The sequence below is a fragment of the Lepidochelys kempii genome, chromosome 8 (assembly GCF_965140285.1).
Source record: "Lepidochelys kempii isolate rLepKem1 chromosome 8, rLepKem1.hap1, whole genome shotgun sequence".
NCBI lineage: Eukaryota > Metazoa > Chordata > Testudines > Cheloniidae > Lepidochelys > Lepidochelys kempii.
The window spans coordinates 97,711,322-97,727,534 of NC_136387.1; the positions used below are offsets into that span (position 1 = coordinate 97,711,322).

The 16,213-nt window shown below is 41.3% G+C and overlaps 1 protein-coding gene across 2 annotated transcripts in view; it reads left to right on the plus strand.

Annotated features, from left to right (window-relative positions):
• The window catches only part of NRDC (nardilysin convertase), a 42,836-nt gene that overhangs the window by 22,242 nt on the left and 4,381 nt on the right, over positions 1 to 16,213 (plus strand). Inside the window, exons 15-26 of one of the 2 annotated variants that reach the window (XM_073357722.2) lie at positions 37 to 141; positions 393 to 516; positions 1,098 to 1,184; positions 1,837 to 1,956; positions 5,149 to 5,200; positions 6,446 to 6,596; positions 7,917 to 8,044; positions 12,251 to 12,413; positions 13,546 to 13,577; positions 13,920 to 14,058; positions 14,624 to 14,671; positions 15,311 to 15,363. In XM_073357722.2, coding sequence (XP_073213823.1) covers positions 37 to 141; positions 393 to 516; positions 1,098 to 1,184; positions 1,837 to 1,956; positions 5,149 to 5,200; positions 6,446 to 6,596; positions 7,917 to 8,044; positions 12,251 to 12,413; positions 13,546 to 13,577; positions 13,920 to 14,058; positions 14,624 to 14,671; positions 15,311 to 15,363 — 1,202 coding nt within the window. The remainder of the gene's footprint in view (positions 1 to 36; positions 142 to 392; positions 517 to 1,097; positions 1,185 to 1,836; positions 1,957 to 5,148; positions 5,201 to 6,445; positions 6,597 to 7,916; positions 8,045 to 12,250; positions 12,414 to 13,545; positions 13,578 to 13,919; positions 14,059 to 14,623; positions 14,672 to 15,310; positions 15,364 to 16,213) is intronic. The other variant, XM_073357723.2, reaches the window with a different exon arrangement.

Here is a 16,213-nt window from a genome sequence, read left to right on the forward strand (position 1 = left end):
GTCTGATGAGTGAAACACCATTTTACTTGTTTACAGACTGATCCAGTTGATTATGTGGAAAGCCTTTGTGAAAATATGCAGTTGTTTCAGAAAGAGGACTTTTTGACAGGAGACCAGCTTTTGTTTGAATACAAACCTGATGTAAGTAGCACTGTAGCTCTGAACATGTATTTGAGGTGTAAAAGTTTGGGAAATTCAGACCTATTGGAATGGGTTTTCTAGGTTACTTGCATCACTTCTGAAATGAAAAAAAATTTAGAAAGCAAATCGCTTGGTTACAGATCTACTCTTAACCTTTTGTTTTCTGGATTTTCAGAATAATTTTAAGTTTTACAGCTTGACAGACACAGCTAAAGTTGCATTTGAACTCAGATATTGGTTTATCTTTGTAGGTCATTGCTGATGCCCTTAACCAGCTCTGCCCTCAGAGAGCCAACCTGGTTCTGCTGTCTGCTGCCAACGAAGGAAAATGTCACCTGAAGGAGAGATGGTTTGGGACACAGTACAGTGAGGAAGGTAAAATGACCGTTTGAAGTATCTGAGGTGACAGAGGCTATTAAACAGGGTGGCAATACAGCATGCAAGTACACAGGAGTGGGAGGATGATTTCTCAACTCTGATCTTGACCTTATTATGAGTCAGTAGAGGCTTAGGTGCTTTGTCCTATTCTATAGCTACTCTTTTCTGTCTGTGACATGGGCTGAGTCCCCCTCTCTATGCCTGATAGGCAGGTCCTTTTGTTACAGGGTCTTTTTTGGGAGGTGGAGAGTCATGGTGAGTCTTCCAGTTCCCCAAGTCAGTACTGAATAGAGATTAAAACTTACATAATGAAGGCTAAGGCAATATGTTTTTGGTAACGTGATGCTAATGCACACAGCCTTGCGTTTAAAGCATGACTATTGTTTATAAGTTTGCTTAAAGTGAGGTTTGAGCAGAGGCTTAAGAGGAGACAGGAAAGGTGAGCCAAATGGCATCAGGAAAGGATACCCAGTCTTTTGGCTGACAGGCATGGAGAGAATCATCTAAAGGAAAGAATTATTATTCAAAGAATCTGTAGCTAGATAGCTTATCTGCTTTCAATTTAATGTTTTTCACAGATATTGATAAATACTGGAGTGATTTATGGGCCAGTGACTTTCAGTTAAATGAGGACTTGCACCTACCTGAAGAAAATAAATATATAGGTGAGTGAGACGCTAGTATTTAGTGGACTCTGTCATTTTTGTCTTCCCTGACATTCCCTTTGAGGATAGGGGTTTTCCTAGGACATGGTCTTTGTTTTCCTTTTTCATGAATGTTTAGTTTATTTAAAAACTGTTTCTACTGAAATAGATAAAAATTCAGAAACAAATGTTTCCATATTTTCTATTACAGACTCTTATAAGTTTAAATTTTTGGCCAAATTTGACCTGACAATGTCTCTTATTTTAAAATACTCCTTAGTACAAGGACCAGGTAACCAAGCAGAGCAGCCATGGTGCACTCGTGAATCGCTTGCATACAGCTATGAACAATGGTACCTGGATTATTGAGAGAGCAGTGTAAGGTTATTCCCTTCTCTTCTGGGAAGGGAAACACAGACCCTTAAATAGCATCTGGATCTGTTAATAGAAGCAAAAAAACCCAACAAACTTCTCTTGAATAGGCTATAAAAGGCCTCCTCTCTTTACAGTGCAATGACCCATCCATTCTTCACGGAAGGGCAGTGTGCAACTGAATGTACTATAGTGACATGAGAGAGGACAGCAGCCTGCCTACAGTTTTGAAATCTGCACACTTGTGTTAATGGCTGTGGTATTGAGATACAGTAACCCACATATTCTGTTTTTACATTAGCCACTGACTTCGCTCTGAAAGCACCTGATTGCCCGGAGTCGGAATATCCTGTCAAAATACTAAGCACACAACAAGGCTGTCTGTGGTACAGGAAGGATGATAAATTCAAAATTCCCAAAGGTAATGCCTATTAACTGATATATTACACACAATATGCAAAGCAAAACTTTTCATATGCAGTAGTAGTCATCTAAAATAGTTCTAGACATTTATTTAGAGTTAGGACTTGTAGCTTCACTTCCATCTGATTTCCAAACAGCACTGAGCATCACTCTAGTTGCCATTGCACTTGTAACCCCCCTTTTGTGTTTAGCTCCTTGTTTAGGTGGCTTAGGGTTGGAGCTTGGTGTTCAGATTTTTGGCTAGGGAGTTATAATCCTTCACGACATAATCCTCCCCCCCCGCCCCCAGCTAGTTGTTCAAAAATCTTGCTTCTGCTCCTCTTCCCTACCATTCCTAGTTTCAGTTGGTGTTGCTGTCTGAGGTTTAGAATGGGAAGTCTTGAGGACATCCATTCCTCATTTGGACTGTTGTTTCATTGGATTTTGCCTGACTATTGTTTATAAGCCTACTTGAAGTGATTGTTGTTAAATTCTAGGTGCCACTTGCTTGCGTTTGGCCTAGAAATTGTGGTAGTCCCTAGAGGCCCTAATCAAAGTGACTGGGTTCCATTGTGTGAGGCACTACACATACATATCCACAAACCCCAAAAAGACCGTTCCAGCCCAAGAGTTTACAGTTTAGGTAACTAATTCAAATGTGACTTGCAGGCAGCAGCATGTGGTCTCTTTAGACCCTTCATTTTTGTTCATGTGCTGGCAATTTTCTCCCTGTCTGCTATCACTGTTGCATTAAAATATTGTATAATTTCTCTGTTTCATTAATCTCTATTTTGCACTACTTTAAAGTAATGTGTTCCTCTTTCAGGGCTTTGTGTCCCAAAGGCAAGGATTCCACATCTTTCAAAATTGAAAAGACACAATTTCATGCACGTCCCGTCTATGGAGAGCTGTCCGGCACAGCAGTTTTTACTAACTAAAATACCAGATCATGTTGTCTGGGGATTTTCTTTAGGGCTACCAATGGGATGATTCATTAACACACCTTTTGGTTTGTGTTTTTAAGGGACTGTTAAGGAAAAGTTAGCACATGTGACTCCATTTTGGTTTGGGGCCCACCATTGTTTAAATGCCAGCACATCATACACCAAGAGGAGTGATCCTTAGATACTGAATCCCTGTGAAAATTCTCCTTCTTGTCTCCAGCCTGCCTTGACTCCCAGTATCTGGTTTTTGTCAGTCTCTAACTCCCTGTCTCTTGGCCTTGATGTGAGGCCTCCCATCCTGATAATAAAGGTTATGATGCATGGCTTTAGGACCAGGCTGTTTAATTAACATACTGGTTTAGCGCGAGGAATGCACCAAGCAGGGATAGGTGGTAGATAAGACAAGGGTTTGTTTATTGGCTAAGGTTTCCGATGCACGAGGGCAACATGCTTTGCTAAAAAGTATATAACCTTTGTATAATCTGTAATCAGGATCCCCTCCTGGCTAGCAGGGGGGCACCACGTTCGAGTGTAATAAACTTAGTGTCTTTTGGGAACTCTGCAGTTGTGGACTTTGTTTATGTGCCTCAGCCTAGATTCAAACTGTGCGTATCCTACCAGGTGTAATTCGTAGCATTTGTGTGCGTGTCCTACCAGGTGTAATTCGCAGCAGTTGTGTGCGTGTCCTCTCAGGTGTAATTTGTAACAGGATAACTCTTTTGCTTAGCGCTAAGCAGCTCTAAAGGCCAATGCTAGAGCCATGTTTTAAGAATCCCTAAAGACTCAGTAAAGTATATTTCAGGACTAGGCACCAAGAGTGCAATTCCTGGAGCTGGGAAAGCACCTAATCTCTTTAGGTCTCATTTCACCATATGTAAAATGTAGATATGTAGATGATACTAATGGTGAAATGAGACGCTGCTTCACAAGATTGTCGAGTGGAACCCGTTAATGTTTGTAGAGAGCTTTGACATTGTTTAATGGTTAGTGCTATATAAGTGTAGATTGTTGTTATACCTCTCATACAGTGAGAACCATGAAAACAAATATTTATTATTTACTACTCAGTGGCACTATAGCTGATGTATAGGCTTGGAAGGATTAGATTTTTATCAGTAAATGTCCATTTCACTGTACATATAAACTGACATCAATGATAATCGAAATTTACTGATAGGTAAAGTAAGAAAATTGCTGCTTGAGAACTTATTAAAGTTTGATGTAAGGATATTTACTTTATATATTTTGACATGTGACATTGACAATTTGTAATTTAATGGTTATAAAGCTTTATCTTTTTGAACCTCAGTGACTACTGTCATTAAATAATTGTTTCCTCTCCAGTTGTCTGACCCCCTTCTAATTACCTGTAACAGTGAACATTTAAACTGATTTAAAAAAAAGAAGGAAGTGCTTAAAAATAAACATCAATACTATTCATCAACATTTTTTTAAATCAAATTCTGCCAAGCCTACTATAATCTGATAGTTATTTCCCATTCTAAGTACTGGGAAATACTGCAATATTTCCATTACCACACTTTAATAACTGCTTGACAAATGGAGAGTTCTTTTGACGGTGTAACTGAGGGCAGAATTTTTCAGACAGAGTATCTTACTCTGGAAAGGAATCCACTTTGAGTTTGCAGGCTTGGTGGTTATAAGAACTGTAGGTTTTTCCCTTTAAACTGAGAAAATGTGACTTGGAATCCTTGAGACTCAATAAATGTGGAAACAATGTTGCCATTTTTGAGTTATGTTTTCAAGCAGGATGGCATTTCAGTTTTCAGTTAGTGACGCTCTTTTAGGGTTTGTATATTTTTAGAAATTGTTGTTGTGCAACCTTTGCATTGCTTTTAAATAAAAGTATAACATTAATTTTTGGCAAATATAATCCAAATGCGTAAAGATAAGGTCTCTGCCTCAGTCAGTTTACAATCTGGTTATGTACTGTCTGTTATCAAACTAAAATGCCTCTTAACTCCCACAGTATAAATGTGTTGTCGTGTCCCCCCACCCACCAAAAGTTCAATTGTTACCCAATATTTTGAAGTGAAGGTTTAAAGAGTAAGTGGGGACGGAAGGGAACTACTTTGGTGATTTAATACAGATAAAAATGTTCTCAGCTGAACAGACATTGTCACGTGGGGTTCAAATAAAATAACTGACAGGAAACAACAAATGGGGTGAAGGAAAAAACAGTTAAATGTTTAAAGCTGCATGTGTTTCTGCAGTTGCTCATTTGTGGGTTTTTGGGTTTTTTCCAGCTTATATACGTTTCCATCTGATATCTCCACTGATTCAGCAGTCTGCAGAGAAGTAAGAATTACCTTTCTCATGCTTATCTTGCAGAGCAGCCAAAATTCCTCTATAGGGTTAAAAACAAACCCCGCCCCTCCAATTAACTTGAAGATAGAGGAAACCCAATTGTTATGTTCTTTCATGTTCTTTACAGTTCAGTAGTTTTAGGGGAATGGTTTATTGGGGAGGGGAGAAGTATTTGTGTAGGAGAAGGGAAGTGTGTAAGATTTTTGGTACAGTTTTCCCATGGCAAAGGGCAGGGAAAATTAAAGTGACAGAATAGTAGCAGTGCATCTGCTCGAACAGAACGTTTCTGCAAAGGCTTTGTGCTGAAAAGATTTGCCTGTTGTAGACACTATAGCCAACAACTTGGGGAAAAGTGTGTAGGTGAGGAAAGAGACTGAGAGCACCAGTTGGAGAGCTATAATATGTGAGCACATTGGATTACAGTTCAGCATGTGCAACTCATCCTCCCATTCATGGCACCCCTACTATCCCCGAGGTCAGACTATCAGTTGTAACAAACAGTATAGTGACTTTATCATAAGACCACTAAGGAGCTGCAAGGGAGGAGTGGGCTTTTTATATATCTTTGTAAAACTATATTTTTCTGAAGGTATTGGTCTGAACTTTTAACCAGAAGCACTTGGTTCTAATTCTCTTTGGCACTCAGAATTTTTAACTGGCTTAAAAGGACTTTTTCTTAAAGTAATCTTTTTATACCTATTAAATCCTAATCATAGCAACTACCACTTCAAATAAAGCTCTCTCTCTCAAATTCCTTTAGCATATTTTCTATATTAACATCCCAATATTCAACAAACACACTTTACTATGAGCTGATGTTGCTTGAAATATACATTATTTATTCCAGTTGGATTTTAAACCACATATAGTAGGGGTTGCTTGTGTACTATCCTGATGTGCCTTGTAAAATAAATAACTTCTCTTTTCTCATCTGATGCAAAAGTATTTTAATTAATGCCAAAATGACCTCTAGGTAGCCCTGTGTTTTTTGATAGAGAGAAATTCACAGCTCTGTGTTTGTAGACTTCTGCATTACCCAGGACTAAATTTCTTGCAGAATACAAGTCCGTTTTTTAAATTGGATTTTGTGATTTAAGTCTTAAATGTCTTTAGCTATTTAGTGAAATAATTCTCTAGGACACTTTGGCATATACCCTCAGACCCACTGACTTTATGGTGGTTTGTGTTTTTTCTCTTCCTTTTTGGGTTCCCACTTTTACCCTTTTCTCCATGCAGTGTGGTGCTTTTTGATACTTTTGTAAATATTCTCACCCACAACCTTGCCGAACCAGCATATGAAGCTGATGTTGCTCAACTGGAATACAAGCTGGTAGCTGGAGAGCATGGTTTAGTCATTCGAGTGAAAGGATTCAATCATAAACTACCAGTAAGTACTAGCAGTCTGTTTTCACTACTGTTAAGTCAACCAGCCATTTGCTGGGCATCATTTTCTAAACTATTCACAGCTCTGTCGTTAAATATTGGTGTCTATTAGTGGTCTTGCAACCCATTAATGGTTTTGTATACAGTTTAAAAAAAAAATCAGTCTTCCTGTTGTGATGCTCATAAATCTGCAAGAGCAGAGAGACTGTGTAAGTTTCCAGGTTGGCAGGAAGGCATAGTGACAGGGATCGATGCTTGTGGGAGTGCAGGGGGGCATCACACCCAGCATGAAGTGCAGGAGACATTCAAGAAATCTGGGTGTGGAACAGTGTTCCAGAGGTGATCAGATGAATTTATTAAAGGTTAACAAATTCTTCCCCCACACCACCCTCCTCCTTCCCCCCGCTGACTTACTCAGGACATGGCAGCCTCAAATGCTGTTGCTCTCTGGAGGCTGATGGGATGAGGAAGAGTAAGGGCTTGTCTGCAGTACAACTATTACTGGGTCAAGGGACTTGGTTACAACACGGTTAACACTTGTAGGGTAGATTTAACAAGGTGAAAGCCTTGGATAGTTCAAATTGCAACTGGGTCCTTTGACTTGATTACAGTTGTAGTATCTATGGGGCCAAAGTGTATCCTTTGAAATATACACAGCAAAATCTTCAACATGAGGGAGAAGGAAAATCATGGGTGTGGAGAGTATTGAGGCGCTGATCTGTACTGCATTCTGCAATTATTTAATGCATTCTCAGCTTCCATTAGTATACATAATTTTTAAAATGCACTCTTCCCCCCCCCCGCCCCCTTGTAGAGATACAGTAGTCAAAATAAACAAATGTTCTGCTGCCTTATTAAAGGAGACCTGCAAAGGAGGGATAATAGATTAGTGCATGCATGCAACAGGATTTGTTTGTGCTTATCCTTTATTTTAGAAATATCAGGAATACTGAGTCTTGTCCTCCCTGTCTTTTTGGGGGACGAGAGAACTGGAATGGGGACTTTTGCAGCCCCCCCATTGAAGGGGCGTGGCTGTTGAATCTTTCACAAGGAGAGATTTTTTTCCCAACTGTTTAGAATGCCTAATAATCAAAATAGACCCTGGAGATTTAAACAGTCTTGACTGAATTCCCTTTCCCTTCTGACTTGTTCAGGTATTTTGTGATGTCATCCTACTAATTCTCTAGTTGTCCTAAAAATAGAGAAGGTTCTGAATTTCTAATATAGGAAAAATGGTCTAGATTTCACATTCATCCTCTTCAGCAAATAATGTTCTCCTATTTGGTAAAAATAGCTTAGAAAACAACTTTTTTTTTCTTTCCAGCTGCTCTTTCAGCTCATCATTGACCATTTGTCTGACTTCAGTTTTACTCCAGCGGTTTTTGAGATGATAACAGAGCAGCTAAAAAAGACCTATTTTAACATCCTCATAAAACCGGAGACCCTGGCCAAGTGAGTGTCTGTGGAGAGATTAAATGTGGATGGGCTTTTTCTGGTTTAGGTGGAGGTATAGTTAGAGTGGAGTTTTCTCTGCTTTCATTATGTTGTCATGCAGCTGCAGGAGTTCCCTGTTATAAGGATAAATTATTGTGCAGTATTCTGCATAGTCAGTGAATGCAATGAATCTTGGCGTCCTCAAGAATAGAGCACAGAACTTAAATGGTAACATTCTGCTTTATGGTAAGTGCTGGTGCAGCTGATTACATGACAAAGCAGAGGTATTTTTTTCATTCATATAAGGGGATGTGTATTGAGTAAATTACAAACCAACAAAAATCAGTATTAAACTCTTGTCATGCCATCTAATCTCAAGAGAGGATGGTGTGAGTGGAGGAGAGAGGTGATTTGAGACCAGTAGAATCAGGCCAAGCAGAGCTAATTTTACATACTAATATTAAAGGAAGTTGCAAATCTATTTCACAGTGGTGAGAGGGGTTTGTAAAAAATCTCCGCTGACAAGGGCAGAAGTTAAAAAGAATTCTTGATAAAGCTCATGGACATTAATCTGACACTATTTTTATAAAAAGGCACATTTAAGACACTTACACGGGTATGTGCCTGACATCATCATTTGAATTAAGAATTGGGGGGGAAAAATAAACCTCTGATTTTAGTCTCCCCCAAACAAAATTATTTCTTATTTTTCTGAAAGCTGCAGTGGAGACCAGTTTGGATACTCTAAAGCGTTTTTGTCTGCTTATAATAACCAATACAGTTCTTATCCTTTTAAGATGAGACAGAAGTGAGCAGGAAAATACCCATCTCAGAAAGAAGATACAATAATTGTCTGATGTTACCTTAGAGACCACAGATTACCCTACGTTGATTTTACTCCGCAAGCGATAAACATAACTGTTAACTGGGAATCATGTTTAATGTCTAAAACTGCCTCTAAAATCATATAAGCCTTGTACCTCCTGTTCCAAAACACACATGATGCACTTTGTAGAGACAAAACTCATCCGTTTCCTGGGGTTTGGCTTTATTAATTAAAGGAATTAGTAATAAGAATGCTCAGTCCATGCCCTTGGTCTGCTCTCAACACAGCTCGGTACAGAAGCCTGCCTCTTCCCTCTATTGCTGGCTGATGGAAGGTGGGGCAGGACTGGCTTCAGCCCTTTTTGGTAGGACCCTGTAACAACTGTCTTGTCTTGATTTCAGTGTGAGGTTTGCCAACCCCATCACATTGGATGCTCTTTAATAAATGAAGATGTTTCTTACAACTAATTTTATGGTGTAACAGAACTATCACAGGCTAAAGCCCAAGCCCGGCAGGCTACGCAGCAGTGAAACAGCCCTGTAGCCTGATCCCCATGAGCTCAAGTTGGCTGGCACAGGCCAGCCGCGAGTTATCTAGTTCGTGTGTAGACATACCCATCTTGTCACAGCTAAATACAAGGTCTAACAGATAGTTTTAGCATAAGTAGTTGGCACATATTCTAAGGGACCATTTAAGCTGAAGTGGGCTGTTAACACTCCTATAGTCATAGGACAAAATGGGGGAGTTAGTGGGTTACAGATTGTTGTAATAAGCCATAAATCCAGTGTCTTTATTAAGACCATGCTTTTTAATGTCTAGCAAAATTATGAATTTAAGCTCCCAGGTTTGTCTTTTGAAAGTGTTATGAAGGTTTTCTTTGAGGATGAGAACTGATAGGTTAGAAATAGAATCATTGTTTTGTTAAGAGTTCACCCACTGGTGATAGGGTGTTTTTGTCTTTTTATCATTTTCCTATGTGAATTCATTTGAGACATAGTGATATTTGTCTGGTTTCACCCACATAGTTGTTGGGGGCATTTGTTGCACTGAATGAAGTACACCACATGTTGTGATAACATGTGTAGGATGGGACCTATGGATCTTTAAAGGTGTGTTGTGGGGGGTGTTGCTTGTTGATGTTGCAGAGGAGATATGTCTGCAGGTTTTGCATCTGTTCTGGCAGGGTCTGATACTGCTTTGATTTGGTGTGTCCTGGTCTATGGGGAACTTACTTCTGATGATGGGGGAGGGGTGTTTGAAGGCTAAAAGAGGGGGTTCAGGAAACTTTTTTTTTTTTCCAGGATGGAGACCCCATATGATTCCCAGTTTGGGATGGTAGGTGAGAACTTAGGGTGTGAGGTCAAAGGAGATTCAATTTCTGTATTTAAGTGGGTTCTCAAGGTATTTGGTTGGCCTGTTCCATGATGCAGTTTGTTTCTCTGGGGGAATGTCCTTATTTAATGAAGGCAGTTTTAAGTGTGTTAAGGCAGCAGTTCTCAAACTATGGGGTTGTCAGGGCTGGCATTAGACTTGCTGGGACCCACGGCTAAAGCTGAAGCCCGGGGCCCAGGCTTTGGCCTTGGGTGGCTAGGCTCAGGTTACAGGCCCCCCACCCGGGCAGAAGCCCTTGAACTTCAACTTTGGCCCCCACCACCACCCGGGATGGCGGGGCTCAGGCTTTGGTCCCTGCCTTCTGGGGTCATGTAGTAATTTTTGTAGTCAGAAGGAGGTCGCAGTGCAATGAAGTTTGAGAATCCCTGCATTAAGGTATATATCCTGGACTTTCTCCATGGAGCATGTTCTGTGATGTATCAGTTCCTGGCTGTATGTAACAGACTTCTTGATGTATTTGGGATTATTAATGGATCTACGAAGGTAGGCGTGGTGATTTGTGGGTTTCTTGTCGATTGTTGTCTATAGGGTTCCATTGTTGAAGTTGATCCTAGTGTCCAGGAAGTTGATGCCAGTGTGGGAGTGTTCCGGAGAGAATTTAATGGGCGGGTGGTGGTTGTTGAAAGTGGTGGTGTAAATCTGTGAGGGAGTTCGTTGGTGCGGAGAATGAAATTTCATTGTGTATCGGGTATATCATTGGTTTTGTGGGTTGTCCCCAAAAATTCTTCAATCTATAATCCACTTCTGGTCCTATGACTACAGGGGTGTTAATGGGCCACTTGGCCTTGAATGTTCCCTTAGAATACGTGCTAATTTATGCTAAACTATCTGTTAGACCAGGGGTCTCGAAGTCCTGGCCCATGTGCCATCTGCAGCCTGAGAACCTCCCCACTGTGGCCTGCAGAGGAGAGACGCATGTAGGCACCCTGCTAGCAATGTCCCCCGCAGCTTCTGTTGGCTGGGGGAAAAGGGATGGAGATACCATCACTAGTTGCCAGGCAGAGTCAGCCATGGAGGCAGCGTCACTTTTTTACACAATGAAGATAAACAAATCAAAATACCGAACAGAACTCTCTGGTGCCCACCTCGCTGCAGTTCTGAAGGTTTCAACTGCTCAGTCACTGAGGCCAAACATCAATAAACTGACCGAACTGAAGCGTTGCCAGGTGTCCAGCGAACACGGAAAATTCTCGGGCAGGTGAAGAATTGTATAAAGTTGTACGAAAGTTTTATTATTTCTAAGAAAGTCAAAATAAAAAATACAATAGAAACGTTTTCTTCTCTGAACACCATCTGCAGTGACCTTATTGGCCTGCTGGGAGGATTTGAGGACTGGCACTGGCCCTAAGGTAAATGGAGCTTGAGACCCCTTTGTTAGACCTTGTACGAAGCTGTGATGCGCCGAGCACCTTTCTCAGACCTGAGGAAGAGCTCTGGAGCTTGAAGGCTTGTCTGTCTCACCAACAGAAGTTGGTCCAGTAAAAGGTGTTACCTCGCCCACCATGTCTCTCGCATCCTAGGACTGACACCACGAGGAACACGACACTGCCTACTACTTTCATTTAATAGCCTATATTACCACATGCAGCTCTGCTTCTGAGAGATCATGGTGTGAACCCTTAGAGCTGTTTGAGTGATTTGTTAAAACTCCTGCAGTGGGGAAAAAACAGACCTATATCAGTGACCTAGAGAAGAAAGGGTAGTCTGTGCATCACAACACACCCCAGCAAAAGCTGTTTAAAAAGGTTATTGTGGGAAGCAGGCTTTAAATCTTTTACCCCAAGGACAGCCCAAAGCAGTTGGGCTGCAGTGATCCCAGGGTATCTGAGGCATTTTGGAGCTGAAGCAGGGCTGAAGTCCCTGGGCAGACTGATGGGTACTTGATATTTCTAGTTAGGATTAGCTGAAATTCTGCTAGTCACAGATCTCGGATTTAAGAAGTTATAGGTTCTAAATCCCTGGTGGGTAACATATTTTGAATTAAATAACATTTTCTCTTGTTACAGAAATGTGCGTCTCTTAATTTTGGAGCATGGCAGATGGTCTATCATAGATAAATACGAGACATTAATGAAGGGCCTTTCCATCGAGTCTCTCTCATCCTTTGTTAAGGCTTTCAAATCTCAACTCTTTGTAGAGGGTCTTGTACAAGGAAACTTCACAAGCAGAGTGAGTACTAACCTCCGCAGCTGAAGCATACTTTCTTGAATTTAGAAAGTGATTAAATGCAGCTGGCTCAAACCCTGTTTCACCAGCCTATGCCTTTGTCTGTACTAGCAGTTTTGGGGATATCTCACATAGGTGCAGGTCCTCCGTTAACACCATGGGACAGCGAATGTAGAACTGGCCACTGGTGAATTTATCCCTGTGTTATCTAAACGCACTCAGTAATCTTCTAAACTCCAGGTATTGATGACATGGTGATTTAAACACTTCAGTGCTGGTGCACCTGTGGAAGAGTTACCTAAAGCAATCAGTGCAGATACAGCCTGTGTGTGACAGGATATCATACTGTGTGTCTAGGGCCCAACACTCCTATTGTTACTCTCTCTCAGCTGCTACTGAAGTCCAGTGAGGACTGTCTGATCCAACCATAGGCCTGACCTAATCTAGCAAGCTTTTTAAAACTTGGCTACAGCAGGGTTTGTCCCCATCCATGCAGTGTCACAAACCTATGGCCACTGAGGAACAAACTTGCAGTCTTCACTTTGTACCCATCAGTTTGTACTTGGTCTGTCAAGCCTTTTGGGAAATTCACCAGGGTATTGGTGGGGATGGGGATTCTTGTAAGGACAAAAATAGCCATATGGGCTGTTGGATTGTAGGGGACGCTGAGGGTTAACCAAGATTCTTATGGAGTCTTTGTTTGGTGCCTAAGCTGCTCTGACATAACATTCCCACTTACCTAGTACTACTTTTGTGCACATCCATTGCTGTGAACATCTGTTAGCAGATTCTCGGTAAGACATTTTTCTCCTTTAGTGTCCTCTTTCCTGGCTTCCACGTTGCCCTTGCTGAGAGGCTACAAACTTCCAAGGAAGAGACTGGATTGGAGATGTCATTTTCCTTCCACAGCATAACACAGATCACACTGTACTGTCACGCTGTAGGGGAGGAAGTGACTTGGTGCTGGGTTAACCTCTGGCCAAAATGTTGTAATGTGTGGCAAGGCTGGGGAGGATTGGACAGTTGTGTGTTTGCTGGTTCGTTTCTGGATGGCTGTACTATATATTGGGGCTGATACCTAAAGGGCTAATAATTCCCTTCTCCAGAGTAAAACTGTTTATGCTTTCTCTCTTAGGAATCAAAGGATTTTCTGAATTATGTTGTTCAGTGAGTATTTCTCTTTGACACTCACCTTTTTACAAGTGGGAGCTATAAGTATATTACAAAGTTACGAACCTTGGTTAACGGGGGCGGGGGGGTGGCTGGGAAAGAACATTGTAAACAGTTGGAATTTCCTTTTTTCCGAAAAATGTAACTGTATTGTCACTATTTTCCAGAAATCTGGTTTTGATGGCAGTTAAAGTAAGATGTGGTTCTAGTTTGTGGGAGTGGGAGGGGATTGATGCTAATTTGACTTGAGGCATCTGGAATATGAACATTGGTTCTTTGTTTTGGTTTAAGGAATGGGAAGTTAAGTATTTGATGCTTTGCTGTTTGGACTCTCTTTAGAAAGCTGCAGTTCTTTCCCCTACCGCACCCGTGTCCTGTTCAATTTCGGGTGGTGGACCTGCCCAGCACACACCTACTCTGCAAAGTGAAAGCCCTTAACAAAGGTGATGCCAACTCTGAAGTGACAGTCTATTATCAGGTAATGTGTTAAGCATTTTGAGTATTCTCATTTATTTTCCTTGTGGTGACTGCTGGCTTTCGTAATGCAGACTGCACAATTCTCCAACCATTATTTTCTAGAATATGTTCTGAATTCTAGTGAGCCCATCAACAGAATCCCCATGAGCAAGACCCAAGTTACTAAAACCTTCTTAATGAAGTTATAGTCCATATTATTTTGTGTGAGAGTTCTAGATCTATTGTGCCTTGTGCAGGCATATTCCATGCTCTTCCATATTGATATTGCCTTCCTCCCCCAGATTGTGCCTGCCTGTTCTTTGATTACCTTGAAATAGTCTTTTCAGCCATACAGTGATCACTGTCCCATGAAGAGACCCTTGTCTCTCGCTCAGGGGGCTGTTTTGAGCACACATCAGAGGCCAGAAAGTCTGATTTCTTTTTGTTGCAAATTGCAATGCTTAGTGCTGAAATCCATCCTGAATTGTTTGTTCTCTTAACGAGGTCATTCTAGTGACTTGGACCCATAGCTCTTCTCTTTCCATGAGAAACTCCTAAAGTGTTTTCAATTAATTTTTTTCTTTTAGTCTGGGGCTAGGAGTTTAAGAGAATACACCCTCATGGAACTGCTTGTGGTAAGTTTTTGCTCCTTTCTTAACAAATCTTGCGTACTTATTAACATGTGCCCTGAGAAGCAAAATTTCTGTCCTGCCCCTGGCATTGTTTGCGGTCAAGAGAATGCTACAGATGAAAATGAAACAAAGGTGAGACACACACATGCCTGTGATCTGCTCTGATTAGCTTTTTACTTCCTTTCTGGATTTTGTGGATACGTGTGTGTTAGACTGGTACCAGGACAGCCCAAATGAGCCATTTCATTCCTTTCTGGGATGTGGGGGAATCACTGAGGCTTTAGGGCTTGTCTTCAGATTACAGTACTGCAGTGGCACAGCTGTAGCATTTTAGTGAAAAATGCTACTATGCCAATGGGAGAGATCCTCCTGTCAGCGTAGTTAATCCACCTCCCCGAAAGACAGTGGCTGTGTCAACTGGAGAAGCTGTTCTGTCGACAGGCTGCTGGCTGTACTGGAGATAGATCGGTATAACTGCATTGCTCAAGGGGGTGGATTTTCAGTTGTTCCAAAATAACTTTGTCGTGTAGACCTGGCCTTAGTGTTTCTTGTTTTGATCTTTGATCGTGCTTTTGTACCAAGCCTAAACCCAAGCTGCTGTAAGTAGCCATGCCTTCTGACTGAACTACTGCTGTATTTCAGATGCACATGGAGGAGCCTTGCTTTGACTTCCTGCGAACCAAACAAACCCTTGGGTAAGTTCACTGCATTGGGTACAGCTCCTTTATCACACTTGAGTCCCATATGTACGATGTTACCACAGAAACGCCATACTGCATGGTGGCTAACTCCTGCCATGGTGTGGCTGAAAGGACAGCGTAACATACCACAACCAAAACCAGCAGTGTTCTTTGACACCATCTTTAACTTAATTGCTTTGGTGCCCTTTGAAAAATGGCAAGGTTATGCTTAGTAAAGCTGCTGTCAAGTTACTGGCAAAAAAAAGTTTGCATGCAGCAAGGTCTTGTCGTCCAAGTTTGAGTCCACAACCGGAAGTTAATGTAATTTGTCTAAGCAGAAGATTTTCCATCTAGCTTGGTGATCACCATTGACTTGGACTGTGGAGCTAGACTTCCTCAAAAATAACCTCCCCTCACTCTCTCCCAAGTAGCAACTACTATAGCTTCCCCACAGCATTTATGTGAGGGGTCTGCTGAGCTGGAATTAACTCCTGTCACCACTGCGGGTGCATCCCTCTCTGTTTAGGCCCTTTCATGAGAACTAAGAGACTCCAGTAACCCTGACCGCACCATACCCGTTTTATGGGGATTGTTTCACATTCACAGATCTGGGTTGCAGGATTTCTCAGTACATGAATACTCTGCTAAACATCTTACAAAGCCCAAAAAAGGATTTGCTGAACAAAAAAGGCCAAGACCATTTGATGCAAGAGATTTGATTTGTTGTTCCAGAGTGAATCTTTTGCATTGATAGACACCTCTTTGCTAATAATACCTTACGTCCAAGTATTGACAATATTCTGATTTCATAGCTATGGATGGTAAATGTAAAATGGCTTGTACTAGTGGAATGACTTTCTCCTTT